Source organism: Protopterus annectens, chromosome 14.part0 (assembly GCF_019279795.1).
Source record: "Protopterus annectens isolate FY-2018-M chromosome 14.part0, PAN1.0, whole genome shotgun sequence".
Classification (NCBI taxonomy): Eukaryota; Metazoa; Chordata; order Ceratodontiformes; family Protopteridae; genus Protopterus; species Protopterus annectens.
Window position 1 is genome coordinate 1101765642 of NC_056748.1, and position 19732 is coordinate 1101785373.

The following is a 19732-nucleotide window of genomic DNA, read 5'->3' on the forward strand; positions in this document are numbered from 1 at the left end:
CTCCAAGTTGTAGGTCTTTTTCAAAGTTTAGTGTTTTTTGTGTGCGTGCTACTAGTATAGGTTTCCTCTCTCCCTCTTCTTCGCTGGTGCATCGAGTATAGGTATTGTTGTCTTAGTTTTAGGTAGTTTGTAGTAGTTAGTCCCCCCCCCCCCAGCCTTCTGTGTGCTTGTCTGAGTGTGTGGTGAGTGTAGTGTCTCTTAAAAATTTTGTGTGTTTAGTGATATATGGCTGATCTCCCTAAACAGGTTTTCAAAAGATGCACTGAGTGTGGCCACAAATTGTCACCTGCTGATGGCCACACTCTGTGTGTGCTTTGTTTGGGTGCAGTCCATTTAGCTACTGACTAGTATTTGAGCGGGTTTTAACCCGCGTGCCCTTAAGGATAGGAGGGCGAAATTAGTTATGAAGGGCCTGCTCCCTTCTACAGAGGCAGCCGGCTCCTCTTCTGCTTCTGGCACAGCTGCTGTTGTGACCACCACTCCTCCTCCTCCTGTCCTTGCTTCTCCTCCCTCCCAGGCTGGGACTCTGTCTCCTGCCTCTAAGCCTGTGGAAGCAGAGCATAGAAAAGACAGAGAGAAGGAGAGAGAGAGCACAGATCTGAAAAAAGAAAGAGGTCCACGGACCTTCCGATTCCGACCGGACCTCCAACCAAAATTCTGCCTAGGCTCCAATCGCCTAGATTTTCTCCGGAGCCGGAGGAGCTCAGACCACCCTCTAGAGCCTTGGTTCTTAGACCCCACCAGGTCGGAGTCCGTGGCTTTGTCACAGTCTACTCGCAGTGTTTCTGAAGTCGACAGGGATAAAATGATGCAGAGATTTATTCACACAAAAATTCAGATGGGAGTCTTGCTGGCAACCTCTCCCTGTGGAGGGGGGAGCTCACGTCCCTTCTTTGCACCTATATCTCCTTCTCTGATCCGACCCCCGGTTTTGGAGTACATGGATCCAGGAGTGCCCCTAGTCAGTGGGTCGGCGCCGACAGTGCCTGTTTCTTTGACGCTGGCAGCTTCCTGGAGCGTGTCAGATCTGACTAGTTCGGATCCGAGTGGCACTCTGAGCCGAAGCCTGGCTGTGGAATCCGAGGGGGTTGAGCTGTTTCCATTGGCTCCAACCTTGTTGGGTCACAGCCCCCTTATTGAAGCGGCGTCTACTTCGGGCCTGGCTCCAATTCCCACGTTGGATCCGGAGAGAGTGGTTAAGCCCCATCGGAGAGGTTCCTCGCAAGCATACGTGCAAGAGGAGGCACTTGGACTCCTCCCCGGATGATGGGGAAGGTTCCCCCAGATCACCTCCCGAGGATGTCTCCTTCGGAGACATCATGGAAATCTTGTGCTATGGGGGGAGGTTGGTCTGCCCCAAAACCTTCCTTAGACAAATCTGTGTTCCTGGAGGCTTTTGGCATGGGCCAGTCTACTTCCTGGGTGTCCCCTCCCATGGATCCATTAGTGGACTTAATCACCTCACAGGCTTGGAAGGAACCGGATACTGTGGAACCAATCCTTAAAAACCCGGATAAAATATTGAGCCCCCCTGCATACTGACCATCCTGGAATAAAGGGTCCCCTGTAGACACTATGGTGGTAGCAGCTGCCACCAAGAAGGAACTACCCCAGGAGAGTTCCTCAGTCCATCCTCCTGACCGTGAGTTATAGGATGATGGATCGTCTAGGGAAGTGGGGTTATGCGTCAGCGACCTTTTCTATCAGAGCGCTGAACTATCCGGCCCACGTTACTTGACTGCAGCTCAACCTGGTTAAGGAACTGGCTGAGTCTCCCCCAAAGTCCATGTCGCAGGAGGACAGGGCTACATTTTCCACGAGGATGTCTACCTGACAGCAGTTTCAAACACGTCTATGCGACTTCTGTCACATGAGACCGAAGGAGCGGTTAGGGCTGCTGGGTCCTGTGTGTCCATGAGGCGTAATGCCCGTCTCAGATTGTGTCAGTTCACGGAACCCTTCAAGATGTCTTTTGCGAATGCCCCGTATGACGGTTCTTCTCTCTTTGGTAAGACCATCCGTGACACCTTGATCCAGAGTGAGAAAGATGGGAAGACACCGTCAGCCATCGGAATCTGCTTATCGAACCCTCAAAGATCCTTTTCCCAGAATCAGCGAGGGCAAAAGTAGATGTGGTTCCAGAAGTCGCAGTATTCCTGGGACACTCAGGGCCCTTCTTACCCCTAGAGGCAGAGGGGGACAGGATAGACATCGGTCCAGTGGCAGGAGTCGTCGGAGGAATTTTGGGTCTCGAGAACCATTCTCAGACAGGCCCGCCCAGCAACCCCGAGGGATTGCCCGATGGCTCTGCTCTGGAGGCAGTCAGGGGTCACCTGGCGGCATAGGAGTCGGTGTCATCAGACCGTTGGGTGCTTCAGATAATTTCCAGAGGCTATTCAATCCCATTTGTGGTTTTCCCTTCGCCTTACAAACACCTCCCAGACTTATCACCCATGCAAAGGGAGGCAGCAGCGCTAGAGGTTTCCAAGCTGCTAAAGAAACGAGCCATCGAACCCGTCCTCCCAGATCAGTCCGGATCGGGCATCTACTTCAGCTACTTTTTGGTGCCAAAAAAGATTATAGGATTTACATAGATTATAGGTTAGTTCTAGGCTAACTGCCCTTGCGAGTCATTTTAAGCCTAGCCAGTTATCCCCTGTGAGATTCAAACCCTGTACCTTGTGTTTGTAAGGCAAACACCTTAACCATTAGGCCACCCTCCCAAAAGATGGGGGAATTGAGGCCCATTCTGGACCTGTCTACTTTGAACCTGTCAGTTGCCAAAGAGAAGTTCCGGATGGTCACTTTACAGTTCATCATGCCGTACCTGCAAGAGAGCGACTGGATATGCTCGTTTGACCTCCAGGACGCTTACTATCACATAAAGATGCATAGAAGCTCCAGGAGGTTTCTCCACTTCCAGCTAGGAGCCAGTCATCAGTTTCGAGCCCAACCCTTTGGTCTCACCACAGCCTCCAGGGTGTTCACCAAAGTGATGGCAGTAGGTAGCAGCTCATCTGAGGCTTCAGGGGATTCGTGTCTACCCTTACCTGGGCGATTGGCTCCTTACTGCTCCCACCAAATGTCTACTTTGTCGGACCAGAGATTATTTCCTACAGCTTGCACACTGTCTAGGGATTACAATCAACACAGCCAAATCTCTTCTGAATCCTGTCCAGGTGAAAGAATACATAGGGGTATGGATAGACACATTGCAGACAGAAGTTTTCCTGACCTCGGGGAGAGTTTGAAATTTAAGGTCGCATGTCTCTTTCATTTATTGATCTCAGCTTCCCTCAGCAGAGTCTGTCTTAAGGGCCCTAGGTTCTGTGGCAGTGACGATAACACTTTTACCATGTGCTTGATTACATATGCGAGTACGACAGTGGACTCTAGCGGTGCAGTGGTCTTTGTTGGATCTTCCGTGGTCGCACCAGATGCACCTCAGCAGAGTCTGCAGGTTGTCCTTTCTTTGGTAGATGCAGTCTTCGGAAATCTTGGAGGGACGACTTTTGTTGCAGTCCCCTGCCCAAGCTACAGTGACCACGGACACCTCCCAGCTAGGGTGGGGTGGGGGGGATTGTTCGGGAAGGACAGTCCAAAGCATGTGGTCCCCGATCAGGACCAGCTTGCATGTAAACATTCTGGAGATGAGGGCAGTCCTTTTAGCGTTGCAGACCCTTCATGCCTTTCTACCTCAGGGAACCATTGCAATCCACTCAGACAAGCATGTCTGTGGTCTGGTATATCAACAAACACGGAGGGACCAGATTTTACCCCCTTTGTCGCGAGGCCAAGAGAGTTTGGGAATGGGCGATCTCCACCGGTCGTTTCTGGTAGCAATGCATATTCCACGAATGCCCAACATTCTAGCAAACAAACTAAGCCAGACTATTCTGATGCCTTATGAGTGGTCTCTGAATCCTTCTGTAGTGGAACAGATCTTTATAGAGTGGAGTCTGCCTTGCTGCGATCTCTTCGCATCTCCTTCCAACGCAAAATGCAGCGAGTTCTTCTCTGAAACCCCCACCGGTGGAGTCCCCCAGAGATGCTCTAGTCCAGGTTTGGCCTCCCGGTCTTCTTTATGCTTATCCTCCTGTACCCCTTATTCAGAAGTTCCTACAGAAAGCTTGTCGACTGGGGAGCAAAGTGATCCTCGTGGGTCTATATCAGATAGTCGAAGTTCTGTAGCTCCGAATACCTAATGGTCGAACCATTATGTTCAAAGTTACAGAACTTCGACTACATAAAAAAAAAATAAAAGCACAACGGACAAAAAAATAAATTGTAAGCAGTGGGGGGTAAGCCCCCCTGCACCCCCACACCCCCCGCTACTTAAATATACCAACTCTGAGATCACACCACATTGAAGTGAATGGAAACCTCCACTTACGGCGATTTCCATGCAAACACTCAAACTTTTACAAATTCGAACATATGATCTCAACCATATGTGCTTCAAACTTGTAAAGGTTCGACTACGTGATAGGAACCCGATGATCATTGTCCTGTTTTGGCCTCGCTAGGTATGGTTTCCCCTTCCTTTGGTCTCCTCTTTTAGCTCCTCCTTGGATCTTGGATCCCATTCAGGATCTCATTTCGCACCCCTCGAGGGTCCCTCCAAATCTGGACAGTCTGAGGCTCACAGCTTGGCTGCTCCAGTTCCCTTAATTGCTAGGACTCCCGGATTGTCTTCTTCGGTCAGGTGTAGTCTGGTGGCAGCTCATCGTCCACCAGGAAGATTTATCGCAGAAAATGGAAGCATTTTTCCTTTAGGGTTTTTCAAAGGAGTTTAGATCCTTTCACGGCTCCCATTCCTGCTGTTCTTGATTGTTTGGCAAATATTTTTCAACAAGGGGCTAGCTCGTCTATGGTCAAGATTCAATTAGCCACCATTTCTCATTTTCACATGGTTGAGAACTCTGCTTCTTTAGCCTCTTCCAGATTGTGCAAAGCCTTCATTATAGGTACCTTTGTCTTATGTCCTCTGGTCAAAAATCCCATTCCCCCATGGGACCTATGGTACTTCAAGCATTGGTTGCTCCTCCATTTGAACCTGCAGCAACCACAGATCTTAAGTTTTTATCTTGAAAGACAGCCTTTCTAGTGACTATCACCTCTGCTAGGAGGGTTTCAGAACTTCAGGCTTTATCTATCAAGGTTCCATACATGGTTTTCCACAAGGACAGGGCTTCTCTTCGCACCAATCCTTTTCTCCCAAAAGTAGCATCAGACTATCAATTTACCTGTTTTCTTTCCAAATTTTACAAACAAAATGGAATACCAGTTGCATTTGTTGGATGTTCATAGACAGTTACGGTTCTATTTGCACAGGACCAAAACTTTTCGTAAATCTGACCAGTTGTTTGTATCCTTTTCTAAACCTTTTTTTGGGTAAGCCTATTTCTAAGGTGACCATTGCTAGGTGGATTTCCATATGTGTCCTTCAGATCTACAAGGATAAAGGTTTGTATCCTTCAGGTCAGGTTAAAACTCACTCGACTAGGTCCATGGCTACTTCTGCAGCTTTTTGGTCGAGAGCATCCTTAGATGACATTTGTTCTGCAGCTACTTGGTCCTCATCTCATACCTTTATTTCTCAGTATAAATTGGATTTGATTTCTCGAAGGAGAGGATCCTTTGGTTCCGCAGTGCTCCAGAATATACATCTGTGAGGGCCACCCAGGTGTTTAGTAGCTGGGGACTCTGTCCCACAGGTTGAAGATCAAATGAAGTAAACTACTTCAGATAAAGAAGCTATGTACTCAACATAACGTTACATCTGAGAAGTTCTACTTCATTTGTCTTCAACCATTCCTCCCTCCTTCCCCCTGGCCTTACCATATGGACAGCATTCTTAGCTGTTTTTTGTGTGTGTAAGGTGTTTTTAGGATTGTTCATTGTAGGGTGCAGCAAACTTGATATGAGGGTTGGAATGTAGTGGTGGTGTATTATGGGTAAAGGGAGGAGCCTGCAGCTCGGAGCAGATGCTTCTGAAGTTGCCGGCTTGAATCCGATATGGATCCTGAACGCACAGGTTGAAGACAAATGAAGTAGAGCTACTCTGATGGAACGTTATGGTGAGTACATAACTTCTTTTTTGGCTATATTGGTTCGATGTCTGGTTAGTAAGGTTGGTGAGTGATCACTTAGGCTATCTGATAAGCAGCCTAATTGACCAATTTGATCTGGTTTGTTAGTGAACATCCAGTCAAGGACTGGTTGCCTCTTAGATTTTTTATCAACTCTTTTTGGAGACTGGATTAGTTTGGTAAAGTCATGAAGGTTGATGAAGTTATTGGGGTTATTGGAGTGGCATGTTAGGCAAGTCAGTATTAAAATCACCTATTATAATAGTTCCTTGGGGGGGGGGCCCAATGCAGTACATTTTTTACAGAGTCTATGTTTTCACTTGGTGGAAAGTAAAAGCCAATTATGTTGATTTTTTTTTTTTTTGTTATTAATGTGTACTTTGGAGAACATAATTTCTGCTATTCCTAATGCTGGTAATGGCAGTTCCTGATTTTCTGTATGTAAATGTTTTTTAAATAAGATAGCAATGCCACCACTTTTTTTTAGTTATTTGATCTTTTCGCTGGAGATTATAGCCAGGGGCAATTATTTTGTCGTTTGATGCCTGGTTTTAGCCAGGTTTCCATGAGCAGGGCTATATCGGGTGAGTATAGAGAAAGATGAGCATGTAGGTCAGGGATTTTGTTTTTGAGGCTTCTACTATTAATGTTTAGTATTAGGAGGTTGTTGAGTTTTTTCTGGAGTTGGGGAGAGGTCTATCCTTTATTTAGTGTGGTTGTGTGGATGGTGGTCTTGGATGGGCCAGGGTTAGGGTGTATGTGTCTGCAGAGAGCTAGTCTAGAGGTAGTTTGTACTTTAAGGTTATTCAGTCTAATGAAAAATAAGTGGTCTTTTTTTTTTTATTACCCTTGTGTATAGGTAGTGGGGGGTAATGAGATGTGGATATTGAGAGTTGTTTGGAAGATAAAGGGGAGAATGTGTAGGTTTAAAGGTGAAGATGAGTAGAGTTGATGTTTATCAGTGATATGATGAGGTGGTGATGCAGGTGTAGTGTGGGAGTAAGAGGTAATGTGTGCAAATAGAGTGAGGGTTACAATGATGGAGGTGTGATAGGGTACATGTTAAGGATGGAGCTGGTGTGGACTAGAGGTAAGTATGTATGTCATTTGAGAACACCCCCTCCCTCTTGGCAGCTTCTCTTAACCCCCAGCCACTACCTCCCAAGAGAAATGTGCTTCTGTATGCTAGTTTCCCCTCTGCTGCTTGGTGTGAATGCACTTTAGTAGTGCAAGCTCAACCAGCTTAGAATTTCACTGGGTGAACACCTAGTTGCTCCCAGTAGGTGTCACTCATGTGGCCGGCCAGAGTCACCTGCCTCCTCCTGATTTGCCTGGGCTTAAGCCTCTGTCTACTTCCCCACTGAAGGAGCACATGGCAGAGTTTCTGTGGAAGATGTTTGTGACTTTTATCTTTTCCTTGAAGTCAGTCATTCAGGGTGACACCAAGGTAGCCTGAAGGCTTTAGGAGGAGGAGTGAGGTTTAAGGGAAGGCAGAACTTGAGAAATTTGTGGTATGTTGTAGTAAGTGTTAAAAATGCATATTACATGAAAACAATGAGAAATATTACCATGGTTTGTCTTTTTATATTAACGTGTGTTAACATGTCACTGCTGCTGTTGCAACTGAATAAAGAGCAGCACAGCGGCTGTGCCTCTCTTGACCCTAAAAAGGCCAGTGCTGTTTATAAGTTGCTACCCAAGTGGGCAAATCAGCTCAGTAAGCATCCTAGTGCTCGATTATGTGACTTGTACTGTTCATCGTTATGTTCATTGACATAACATTTTATGCCCTTGCTGCCTGACAAGGAAGATGGTAGCTCTGCACAGGTGTGACAGCAAGAGTAAGGCAGGTTAGGTACATCTCAAAATTCATCTTTAACATGTATGTTTACCATTTAAATTGTCTTGTGTACACACATTATGAAGCAAGTCTCCATGAAATGCAGAGATTGATAATGTGTAACAGTCTACAAAATAACAGCCCATATCTTATTAAGCAGATAGCCGGAATGAGATGGTTAACAAAAAAATTCAGTCCTTATATTTTTCCAGTACAGTAAGCTGATATTACTTTCACATTCTACATAACCGTTATTTTTATTTTAAATGAAAGTACAGTATGCAAACTTTACCATAAACTTACCCATCGCATTTATCCTGAAGTCTTTCATTATTGACTTCTCATTACATAACCCTTCATGCAGTTCAGCCTCTAAATTTGCCAGCCAAACAGTACAAAGGATTAAAATGTTCAACTGAATAATTTTACTTTAGTCTACCCCTTAAACATTGCTTTAACCTTCTACCCCTTAAACATTGCTTTAACCTTCACCATTCTTAAATGTGGAAGTAGTCATATCTGTAAATAAAGCAGTCACTGAATGTTCTAAAACTGGAATTAGGTTGAGGGTGACAAGTATAAATTAATGTTGAAACTGTACAATTTTAGCATTTTCTTGTGTACATCAACTTTTTTCATTCAACAGCATTTCTTATGGCATTCTCACATGGTTCTCCCCTGTAGAGTAGTACATTTCTGAGCTGTTAATGAGCTGTTTTCTGTGCCCATGGTACAGGGTTTAATTCCTTGCACCTTCATTTGCCTACTGTGTAATCTTGAGCAAGTCACTTAACCTGGCAGTTTTTCCGGGTCACCCCTGAAAAGGGCACTTTGTCCAGCAGACTTACCTGGTCAAGAAATGCATAAAAAAATGGAGCGCTTATGAGTGCGCTGGCCCTTGGTGTTGGCATATATGCCAGCAGAAGATGCATGCTTTCCATTCCGAGATGGAGCTGGTGATTTCAACACCTGTGGTAGAAGAAATCTCTGCAGTTACTCATTGCAGAGGGCTTTTGTGTAAATCATTTAATATAGGAAGGACATCTGTCAGTTTTTAAAGCTGTATATGAACAAAACTATTGTACTGTTATATCGTCCTTTTACAAAACTTGTGTTTTTAAAAAAATCATCCACCATAACATTGAAATCATTCAAGACATTGGTTTACATTGTTGTGTGTTAGTGTGCTCTGTAAATCCACAAGTTGGGTCAGTCTCCTCTAACAGTTCTTTGATTATTTCCTTTCACTCCAGATATTGTTTTACATTCTTGCTCAGTTGTAATTATCACTAGTCCCTTAAGAGAGAGAGAAAACTGTTACTCAGGGTGTTGTAAACTACAGTAAGGTTTAGTTTTCCCTGGATAGCAGATGTCTGTTTCTCTGAATTTGTTTTTATTGCTTTTTGTGTTTGCAGTTTGCTTTAATGGATCGCACCTCTGTAAATCAGTGTATTACTCAGTTTTATTTTTCCTGTTGTTGAATCATATTTAAGTAGGATGTCTTTTCTTCAGTGTTCTGTGAAGTTATTTTTTTTTATACAGATTTCAGAGTATATTGAAGAAGTGTTCTTGCCAGATGACTGCTTCATTCTTGTTAAACTGTCCTTGGAGCGAATTCGGCTTCTGCGATTGGAGGTAAGTACTGTTCTCCAGTACTTCTGTACAGATGCCAGTGAAAGGATTCAAGGCTGAGTGTTGGGAGTCGGCCTCAGCTTTCCACATTATTAATTTCTTAACATATACTGAAATGATTAAATAAAAATGAGTAGATGGCGTAGTAATTTTAAGATCTGAACCTAGGCCTTGTACTTTCAGTCATAGGGTGGCCATAGCAGGCATATTAGTAATTGTACTTAAAATTTAATTAAACAAAAATAATTCCACTGGCTTACAACAGCTTCATGCTAAAGACGATGATTTATTAAGTATTAAAGCACAAATCACGGCAAAGCACTATGACTAAGCACTTTGACCTCAAAAGGGCATCATCAGAGCCGTATGTTTTCATTCAAACACACCTTAAATACTGTTGCATCACTTCCTCTTTCCCAGTGCTTTCATAATTTGACCCTTACTACCTAAACATTTTCATTCTATTGATAGTCTCATTTAGATCAAGGAATACAAACATGAAAAGTAAAAATAAAGTAGAAAAATAAAACAAAATAAAAAGTAAAAACAGGTTAAGTTTCATAAACAAAACATATAGTAACATACTTAAAACATCAAATGCTTGTACTATTATAGCTCATTCGTACAGAACTAGCAAAATCACAGTAAACAATATTTCCAGAGATAGTAATTCCATAGTACATACATGCATGTCCATACCCGAACACAGTTTCCTCTCTTGCTTTAACACACTAGCTATAGAAATGTATTTATTAATTCCAGGTTCCACCTTAGCATTCAATCTAAGTTGCCATTTAGTTTCCTTAATTTCTGTCTAACTTGGGGTCACCCCCTCTATCCCCTCTGTAGGACCTGACAATTACAAAAAAAAATTATTTTGTAATTCGAACCTACAGATGAGTGTAGGAAAAGTGTAATGGATGTTTTCTTATTTTTAATGTCCCTGGTGTGCTCATCAATCCCGTCTGTCATCAATGATGGGCCATACGTAGAGAGTGCAGGTTTCCACAGGAACCTACAATGCCCCGGAAAGTGTAATTGCAGCACTGAGATTAGGGTGTATGTGGCCACATGTGTTTCCTGTCAGGCATTTTATGTGGGAAAAACCAGTAGGCGGTTGAGAGAGGAGATAGAGGGGATGACCCCAAGTTAGACATAGAAATTAAGGAAATTAAATGGCAACTTAGATTGAATGCTAAGGTGGAACCTTGAATTAATGAATACATTTCTATAGCTAGTGTGTTAAAACAAAAGAGGAAATTGTGTTCGGGTATGGACATGCGTGTGTGTACTATGGAATTACTATCTTTGGAAATATTGTTTACTGTGATTTTGCTAGTTCTGTACGAATGAGCTATAATAGTACAAGCATTTGATGTTTTAAGTATGTTATATGTTATAGTTTTTTATGAAAACCTGTTCTTACTTTTTGTTTTATTTTATTTTTCTACTTTATTTTTACTTTTCATGTTTGTATTCCGTGATCTAAATGAATAGAATGAAAATGTTTAGGTAGTAAGAGTCAAATTATGAAAGCACTGGGAAAGAGGAAGTGATGTAACAGTATTTAAGGTGTGTTTGAATGAAAACATACGACTCTGATGATGCTTTTGAGGTGAAAGTGCTTAGTGCTTAAATTTAATACTTAATAAATCAGCATTTTTAGCACGAAGCTCTTGAGCCAGTGGAATTTTTTTGTTTTGTTTACGTAAATATTAGTAACGGTTTTGTTAGTTAGACATTCATAGTGGTTAGTAGCATTCAAAGGTTGTTTACTAACAAGTTATGCCAGCAGTTGGTACTTTTGAACTTTAAAGCAAAAAGAAAATAGGGAAGCAACCTTCAACACTTAATCCAGAACAAAATCTAAGCAGTTCAGAAGACCTCGAATGCCTTATGAACTGCTTAGATTTTGTTCTGCTTTTGAACTTTTAATACTTTCCTGCAAAGGGTATATATTAACTACTTTGGCTAATTTTCATGTTTTTGGCATTATCCTTTATTTTCTTTATCTGATTTTCTTTGTGACATTTATCTGCACAATCGCCCCTGGACCCAATTTAGTCAAGTTTAGACAGTTAAAATATTTGTTAAGCTTTCCTTGAAGTTGCGGTGATAAGTGCTCTGAAACATCAGTTCTGTATTTTCTTATACAGACTAAGTTATTCATTGTTAATGATTTTTGGCCTGTTGCATCATCCTGTTTATGCAAATCTAGTAAAGCAAAGCTAATGCTACTCAGAACCAAGGAAGAAGCCAATATCAGTGCCGAATCTCTGCCACAGAATACTGACCCAATTTTTAATAGCCTGTTTCCAAGTAGATTAAGATATCAAAAGAACTGACCTTGGATTTCTGCTTAGCAGTAGCAAATGAAAAGCAGAGCGGTCCAGGCATGACTAAAGGATTAAAACAAGCCTAGGTCTTTATTCTCATATAAAGGTGCTCTTCCCCAGATTCTGTAAACGTATCTACATCAGTAGCTAACTCGCATATCTCGGCTGTTGCCTTCCATCAGGACAGCTCCAAGGATAGTGCATCATTCTCTGCCTACTAAAATAATTGGGGGTTAAATATTTCAACAAATAGTCTCCTTTCAGAAGTACAGGATGTTTCTGTCTGGTTGCAGCACATTTAGTGCAATGTGTGCTACCATTGATGCAGTTTACTCATGTTTGCAGACATGTGGCCTGTTTGTAGATCAAAGAAAGGCTTTTAAAAAAAAACATGGACCACTTTGTCTTCTTTAAATGACAAGTACGTTTGGTGTCTGACTTCTTTCTGTGTTTCAAGGCTATGTCTCAGAATTTTCGAGATACACTTGGGCAGTAGCCTGCCATAACTTGGAATCTTTACAGAAGATGTACCACAGCAGTTAGTCTTGGACTTTGTACTGTTTTCTTTGTTAATTTGTAATTTGGCAGCTGTTTTACCCTCATCCCTACTATTTCTTTAAATATGATATGTTGATGTTGCCGTACTCTTATGTCCATCCAAAATCAGTTATTTAAGCCAGTTTAAACTCAATACAGCAATAAACTGAAGCAAACAAACTTAACACTTCCAAAAGAACATTCATGATTAAAAGTACGAATGTTCCAGTGAAGCAGGCCCATTTAAATGTATATGTAAGGATTACAGCTAGTCATTGTTAACCTTCACAGAACACACAAACAAGATTATTTTAGAGAGTGCTTAACACTGTTGAAGTTTGCTAAACCATCTCAGATCTGCTCACTTAAGACTCTATGAGAGCCCTAACACTTAATGTGTTAATACATAAACTATAGTATGACCTTCTAAACACTGCTTTCATTTCCTGCCACAACGTTCACATAATCTAGACTGCTACTTAACAGATTTGCAGGTTTGAATCACTATCACATGATTCTGAACATCACTGTTCTGCCCTTCACAAACCTGATTGGCTGCTGATGTGGCCTGGGTGGGTCTAGTAGAGATCAGAACATCTTTGCCTTCTGGACTCTGTTCCACTGTGTGGCAAAGCATGCCTGTTGGCTTCATCCCTACTGTTTGCCATCATTTCACTCCCTCGGTGTGATACCTCGTACCCGGGCTTTTACAACTTCTCTCACCCTTGTCTATTTCTTCAGCTTTTTCATATCCTTTCTTAGACTCTCCCTATTCACCTCCCACTGTGACATGTATCCTTGTCATTCATAAAAGCTAATTCCATTCCTTCTTCCTTGGGAGAGGTCTGAACCAAATATGCTGAAAATTTTTGGAAACCAAACATACCAGTGCAGGACTTCACCAGTCAGAGCTCTTCTTTCTGAAATTATCCATTGGATCATACCAGTTTGTCTTACTGTTACCCAGTATTAGTCCTACTACCAAACCCCTACACCATTCCTTTCAGCCACCTCTGGGGGTTGAGTCATAGATAGACAACATCTGTTTTGTACTTCTCTCATGTCCTCCCGTAGCCCATTCATAAAACCATATCAGTTTGACAGATAGCTCCTCCTGGTCATAAACGTAGGTTAGTGTTAACTTTTCAGCTTATTTTCTAGGAAAATAGTTGTGGGAAAATGGCTGCAACATGCACTTTAGTGTGGGTTAACTTGATTTTAGATTAGGTAATGCATGTGGGTACAGCCGTCGATTTGGGGCAACTCCTCCTATTCTGAAGGGTAAACTTCATTTGTTGAAAATACACATACTTTTGTGCGTCCTGTAGGTTAAAAGGGATTTGGGTACTGAAATTTTTTTAGTGTTTTCGTTGAAGCAAAAAGTTTTGAAAAATGTGACATAGATTCAAATGAAACTGAGACGAAACTACATATGACATTAGCCTTCCAATCATTAATGTGTATGTGTAAGCTAAAAGATGGAAATTTACATTTAAAAGAGCTGTTGTGTATAATAGGTGGGAATAATATTTTTCTCTCATAATGGCTACTCTGTCCATATTATGGAATTTAAATGGCGCTACAGGTATAGAAAAAAACAGTGAGTATTGAAGCGAAGGATGAAAATAGCAATATTGCGGAAGACACACTTAGAAACGAGCATGCAAGTCTGACCAAGGATTTCAAGATAGACACTGCAGAATATCAGAGGCAAAGAAAAAGTGGTCTAATAATAATCCTCATTGCTAGAGGGGTTCTACTAATGATGGAAAGAAAAAAGCGGTAATGATTTGTGGTAATTTGGGCTTATTGGCAGGGGAGGGTGATTTTGCCGGCATGCATTTATATTCCACTTAACACTGCTATTGTGGAGCTTAAAAACTAGGTATTATTGTAATCTTGATAAGATGGATAACTGCATGGATTTAAAGTAGGACATAGCATGCATCATGTAGCAATTTGATAGGTGAAATTCAAGGTTACAGTTAGGGTTCCAACATGGCTCTTTCCTAGACCCATAATTGTGTAGGTAGTACCTTTCAAATATGTCTTTTTCAGCTGAGATGTTCTATAGTCTGTATGCAGATGACTTTAAAATGGGTAAACTGATTACCACTGTTACAGATAGGACGTATCTGCAAAAGAACTTGACTGAATTGGGCACAGGGGAATGTGCTGATAAATACATCAACAATTAAGCATATGAATGTTGGAAGACTTAGATTGAAGGATGAACATTTAATACAGCACACAAAGTTTGAAATTATGAATTAATTTAAGGACCTGGGTATATGGGTAGATACAGCTTTGTTTTTCAAATAACACCCAGTTGGTTAATGATAGTTGTAAAACTATAGGCTGTATAAAAAGATTTCAAGTCTGGGAGATCAGATAATTGTAAGTTACATTAAACACAAATTGGAGGATGGAGTAATATGGAAACCTTATAAGAAAACTGGTATGACTGAACACCAAAGGCATGCATGGATGTGAAAATTTATTATGGAAGATGTCAAATTGTATGGTGACCCATATAGGTATTTAAGAGGAGATGTTATTCAGGTGTGTAGTCTGTTTGGAGACCCATACTTTTGGGAATGTTTGCAGTTATTCAAGAGTAATAGAGGATCATCAGATAACCTGTGTATGAGATTATATAGAAATGAAGAGAGTAGCTGATGCATGGAATACACTACCAGATTATATTAAAGCAAACTTGGGCACTTGTGGGAATGACTGTTTTGGTATATTGGAGGGCTAGATGGGCATTTTTTATTTTATTTATTTATTTTACATTTGTTGACCGGGCTAGTCCAACTGGATACATGTCCATTTTCAGTAGAGGCCCGGGGAGATGAGCTCCAACATTAAGTTAATAAAACAGTACAGCAAAACTAAAAATTATTTGAAATACATTGTTGATGGAGATTTACATAAAAAGGCTAAATTTAAAGCAATTGACTACAGAGTTTAACAAAAACAATACAATACTATTTACATGGTAAAGGGTTAGACATTCTTCATAAAGTAAGTTAGGAAAGAAGTAAGGATTGAAATAAAAGTATTACAGTTGATTAATAAAGTATATCTCTAAGATAATAAAAAGTTTGCATATATGCACCTAAACAAATAATACTGTCAAAGTAAAGAGACTGTTACTCTATATACAAAATGGAGCAGTAGTGCCCACAGCTAGATGAGTGTTACAAAGTAGATACTAAAATGGTAGTTCCCTGAGAAAAACTAGACTTAAAATTGGGAAAAAAGGGGAAGATTACTAATCCTACTTTAAGGGTAATGGGAGAGAGGTAAACCGTAACAATATACTGGGTGAGTGTTAGTCTTGGTTGGTACATGGGCATAGCCATTGTGTCTTCAGTAGAATTTTTAGTTGCATTTTGAAGAGTGGTAATGATGATAATGATGCAAGTTTGCTAGGAAGCCTATCCCAGATCTTCCCCACAAAATTAGAGAAAAGAGAATCACCTGCTTTGTTGTGGGATTTCTGGATGGTAACCAGAGATTTATTTGCTGAGCGAAGGGTAGTAAGATTTACATAGGGGGATATAAGGCTACAGAGAGTAGGAGTATTACTAGGATGGCACAGAATCTTATGTGTGATGGTGAGTTGTTGAAATATCAGCTGTTTTTGCAGTTCTAGCCATCCCAGATGTTTGAGATTCAGGCAATGGTGAGTTCTAAATGGAGAGCTTGTAGCAAATCTGGCAATGTTGTTAGGAGGTTGCCAGCTTAATAAGGTTGCTTTTGGAAAGATTAGTATAAATGGGGGAGGCATAGAGGAGGGTAGAAATCAGATGGGTATGGGCAATGGTAGTTCTGGCTTCAGAGGTTAAGGAAAGGTTTTATCCTATACAGAGAACCTTGTTTTCTGTTTAGTGATTTAATAGAAGAGTTGATATGCAAGTCAAAGTTAAGGTTGTGGTCAATTATTACACCTAAGAGTTTGGTAGTTGGGTCGGGAGCTATGACAGTACCATCGTTGGATGTAATGGAGAAATTTATTGGGGAGGATTTTAGAGTTGGCGTAAATAGCAATAGTTTTGTTTTTTTTTTTGACATTTAGGAGAAGGCAATGTTGTAGGAACTAGTTTTTAACTTGGTTGAATACTGTTTGGGTGATGGATTGGAGTTCTGATGAAGAAGAGGCATTACAAATTAGTATGGAGTAATCTGCATATTGTATGTAGGTAGCTAGAGGAAGATTTATATTAAGATCATTGATGAAAATGGAGAAGAGGAGAGGTCCCAGGATAGAGCCTTGAGGGACACAAAGGGTAATAGGGAGATGTGTGGATAGGTTATTGTCCCAAAGGACAGCTTGCTGTCTATTATGTAAGTAAGAGTTGAACCATTTTAATGTCTGAGTGTTGAGTGAAAGTGATTTTAGTATGTTCAGAAGTAGTTGATGGTTAACCATGTCAAAAGCTTTAGATAAGTCAATAAAGAGTGCAGAGGAGAACATGGTATGATTACGATGTTTGTTAATGCAGTCAGAGAAGGATAGGAGAGCAGTGGTAGTACTATGGGAAGGTCTAAAGCCATGCTGTCAGTCTGCTGGTAGGTTACTTTGGAGAAGGTGATCCAGAAGTTGTTGATGGATGCATTTTTCCATGATTTTGGCTAAAGGAGAAAGTAGGGCTATAGGACGAAAGTTAAGAGAGTTCAGTTGAGTTACCACCTTTGTGAAGTGGAATGATGTGTGAGATTTTCCAGAGAGATGGGATGGAACCTTCAGTAATGGTTCTATTAATTAGGATAGAGATTGGATAGGCAAGAACTTTTGCTGCAGTTCGAAGGTATTTAGCTGGTAGGAGGTCAGCCGAGGGATTACATGGTTTAAGTTTGTGAAGTAGGGTGTAGATAAAGGGATGTAGGAATTTTAAATGAAATGTAGTAGGTATGCTGGCTAGGGAGGAGGGGGGTGGGGGTTGAGCTAACTGGAGGTGTAAGGAGTTTGCTAGAGATTGGACAGTTTCAGTGAAAAAGGTATTGAAAACATCAGCAATCTGGTTGGGAGATACCCGATGGGGTTGGTGTCTTGGAGTGGCCAGGGTGTAATAGTCTATTTATGCCTGACCAAAAGGTTTGTGGTGGTTGTTGGTGCTTTTGTTGGAATTTAAAGTATTAGTTTTTTTGTCAAGTAGTATTGATGTTTTTGGTGACATTTCTCAGCTGTTTAAAGTTTTGATGATCAGTTGGGTTTTTAGTGTTTCTCCAATTAGACCAGATTTTATTTCTTTGTAAGATTTGTTGCCTAGTCTCTTTAGTGAGCCATGGAGCTGCTTTATTTCTAGTTCTTATAGAGCGAGAAGGGGCATGGAATTCTAAGATTTGTAAGAATTTGGAGTTACTGCTCCCTCAAGTGGGAGTTGTTTTAAGGGTGACCAGTCACAGGCTTGAAGCTCCGCTTGGAAGCTTGCTGAATTTAAATTATTTTTGTTCCGGGTAGTTTTAATGGTAGTTTGGTTGGGAATAAAGTTTTTTTGTTTGAGTAAATAAGTAAGTGAATGGTCACTGATATCGTCAGGAAGGGTACCAGCTTTATAAGAGAGGGGATGACTATTAACTAAGATCCAGTCTAAGATACTCTTTGCTACTAGGTTTATGAATTCTGGTGGGGGTGGTGATTGTTTGGGAAAAACCATAGAGGTTTATGTGGGCTGTGGGTTTGTGCGAGATACAGGTGTTCCAGTCTATATTAAAATCACCAAGTACAATGGTTTCTTGTGGGAAGGATGTAGAAAGCCAGCAGAGGATATTTTCTAGGATGCTGATGTTATTGCCTGGAGGTAGGTAGGAGCATATTATGTATATAGATTTGCTGGCATTAGCCTGTAGCTTGGAGATAAGGATTTCAGCATTGCTATCTAAAGGTGGTTGTACATATAGTGAAGTAACCTGTAATTGAGATTTATACAGAATTGCTACCCCACCACCCTTTTTGGTTGTTCGGTCTATTCTTAGGATACTATAACCAGGTAGGATAATTTCATTGTCCTTTATTACTTGTTTGAGCCAGGTTTCAGTTAAACAAAGAATATCAAATGAGTATATGTCTAGTAGAGCATGTAGTTGGCTAACTTTATTATTTAAGCTGTGTATGTTGAGATGTGCTATAAGCAGAGAATTAGGGGTTCTATTGGGAGTGAATGGGGTAGAGGGATGAGGTAGGTGGGGTTTTATAGGGGTGTTGCTGTTTGGTCCTGGGTTGGGATGAATGTCATCATGGATGAGAGGATGTTGTTGATGAGTATATGTAAGCTTCAGTAGTTTACAGAAAATATATTGTGATTTCCTAGAGTGAAGGAAAGTAATATGGGCTACCCTATGATATTTAGGTGAGAGGTTGAGGTAGATGTTAGGTTTGGCTTTGAAGGATTAGTTGATTGAAAAGTAATGTTTGTTTTAAGGGATGATGGGAACTGGTATAATGTAGGTTTTCCTAAAAGGTAAGGATATGTGGTGTAGATAGAATGGATAGCTCTGCAAGTAAGAGAAACAGATTTATAAATATTGGTGTGTGGGTTAAGGTCATGGTGGGTAAAACCAAAGAATATAGTCAGAAGTGTAGAGGCTGGTAGTGAGATAATCTAGTGTGGTGATGTATTCCAGGGGTGGTAAAAGTATTCCTAGTATGGGAGTGGGTTTGTAGATATGTGATTTACAATAAGTTGTTGAAAGCTATTGTATAGCTATTGAGGGGGTGTGGTCTCAGAAGTATAAATGTAGGAACACTGGGGGTGGGTGAGATTTGGGGGTAGGGTAAGGGGAGCAGAGTGAGCCCGCATGGCGAATGGAGCAGGTTAGAGCAGGTAAAGGAAGATTCTGCAGAGTCAGTCTGTGAGCAGCAGTTTCCTGATCGACTCTGAGTAGTTACAGTTAGAGTGTGATAATACAACTGTGAGGAGGTAAAGGATAGCAGAGTGGAAAATAAGAATACAATGTAGTTAGATGGAGGGAAAAGAAAAAGTAAGCTGTGTGATGCAGCAAGAAGATTAGAAAGAGGTCAGGGATGAAATAGGGAAAATATACTGTGATGAAATATGGGAAGGTGGGGTAAGAGATTAACCCAAGACTAGATTAGGGTGTCTCCTAATGGGCAGAGAGAGTAAGGTACAGCAAGAGGTATCTGTAATGAAGATAGCTGGTAGAGATGGTTCAGATAGTGTATTCAAAGGAGGGAAATAATCAGTTACTTCAGGGGTAGAGAAAGGGGGTATGGCCGCTGGCTTCCTGGCTCAGTAGCTTAAATGTATTCAATTCTAGGTAAATTT

General features: G+C 41.1%; 1 protein-coding gene across 1 annotated transcript in view; it reads left to right on the forward strand.

The window, feature by feature from the left end:
- Positions 1-19732, forward strand: part of POLR3A (RNA polymerase III subunit A) — a 1593947-nt gene that overhangs the window by 1480224 nt on the left and 93991 nt on the right. The window contains exon 27 of the mRNA XM_044055661.1: positions 9475-9567. Within this exon, the coding sequence (XP_043911596.1) occupies positions 9475-9567 (93 nt within the window). The remainder of the gene's footprint in view (positions 1-9474; positions 9568-19732) is intronic.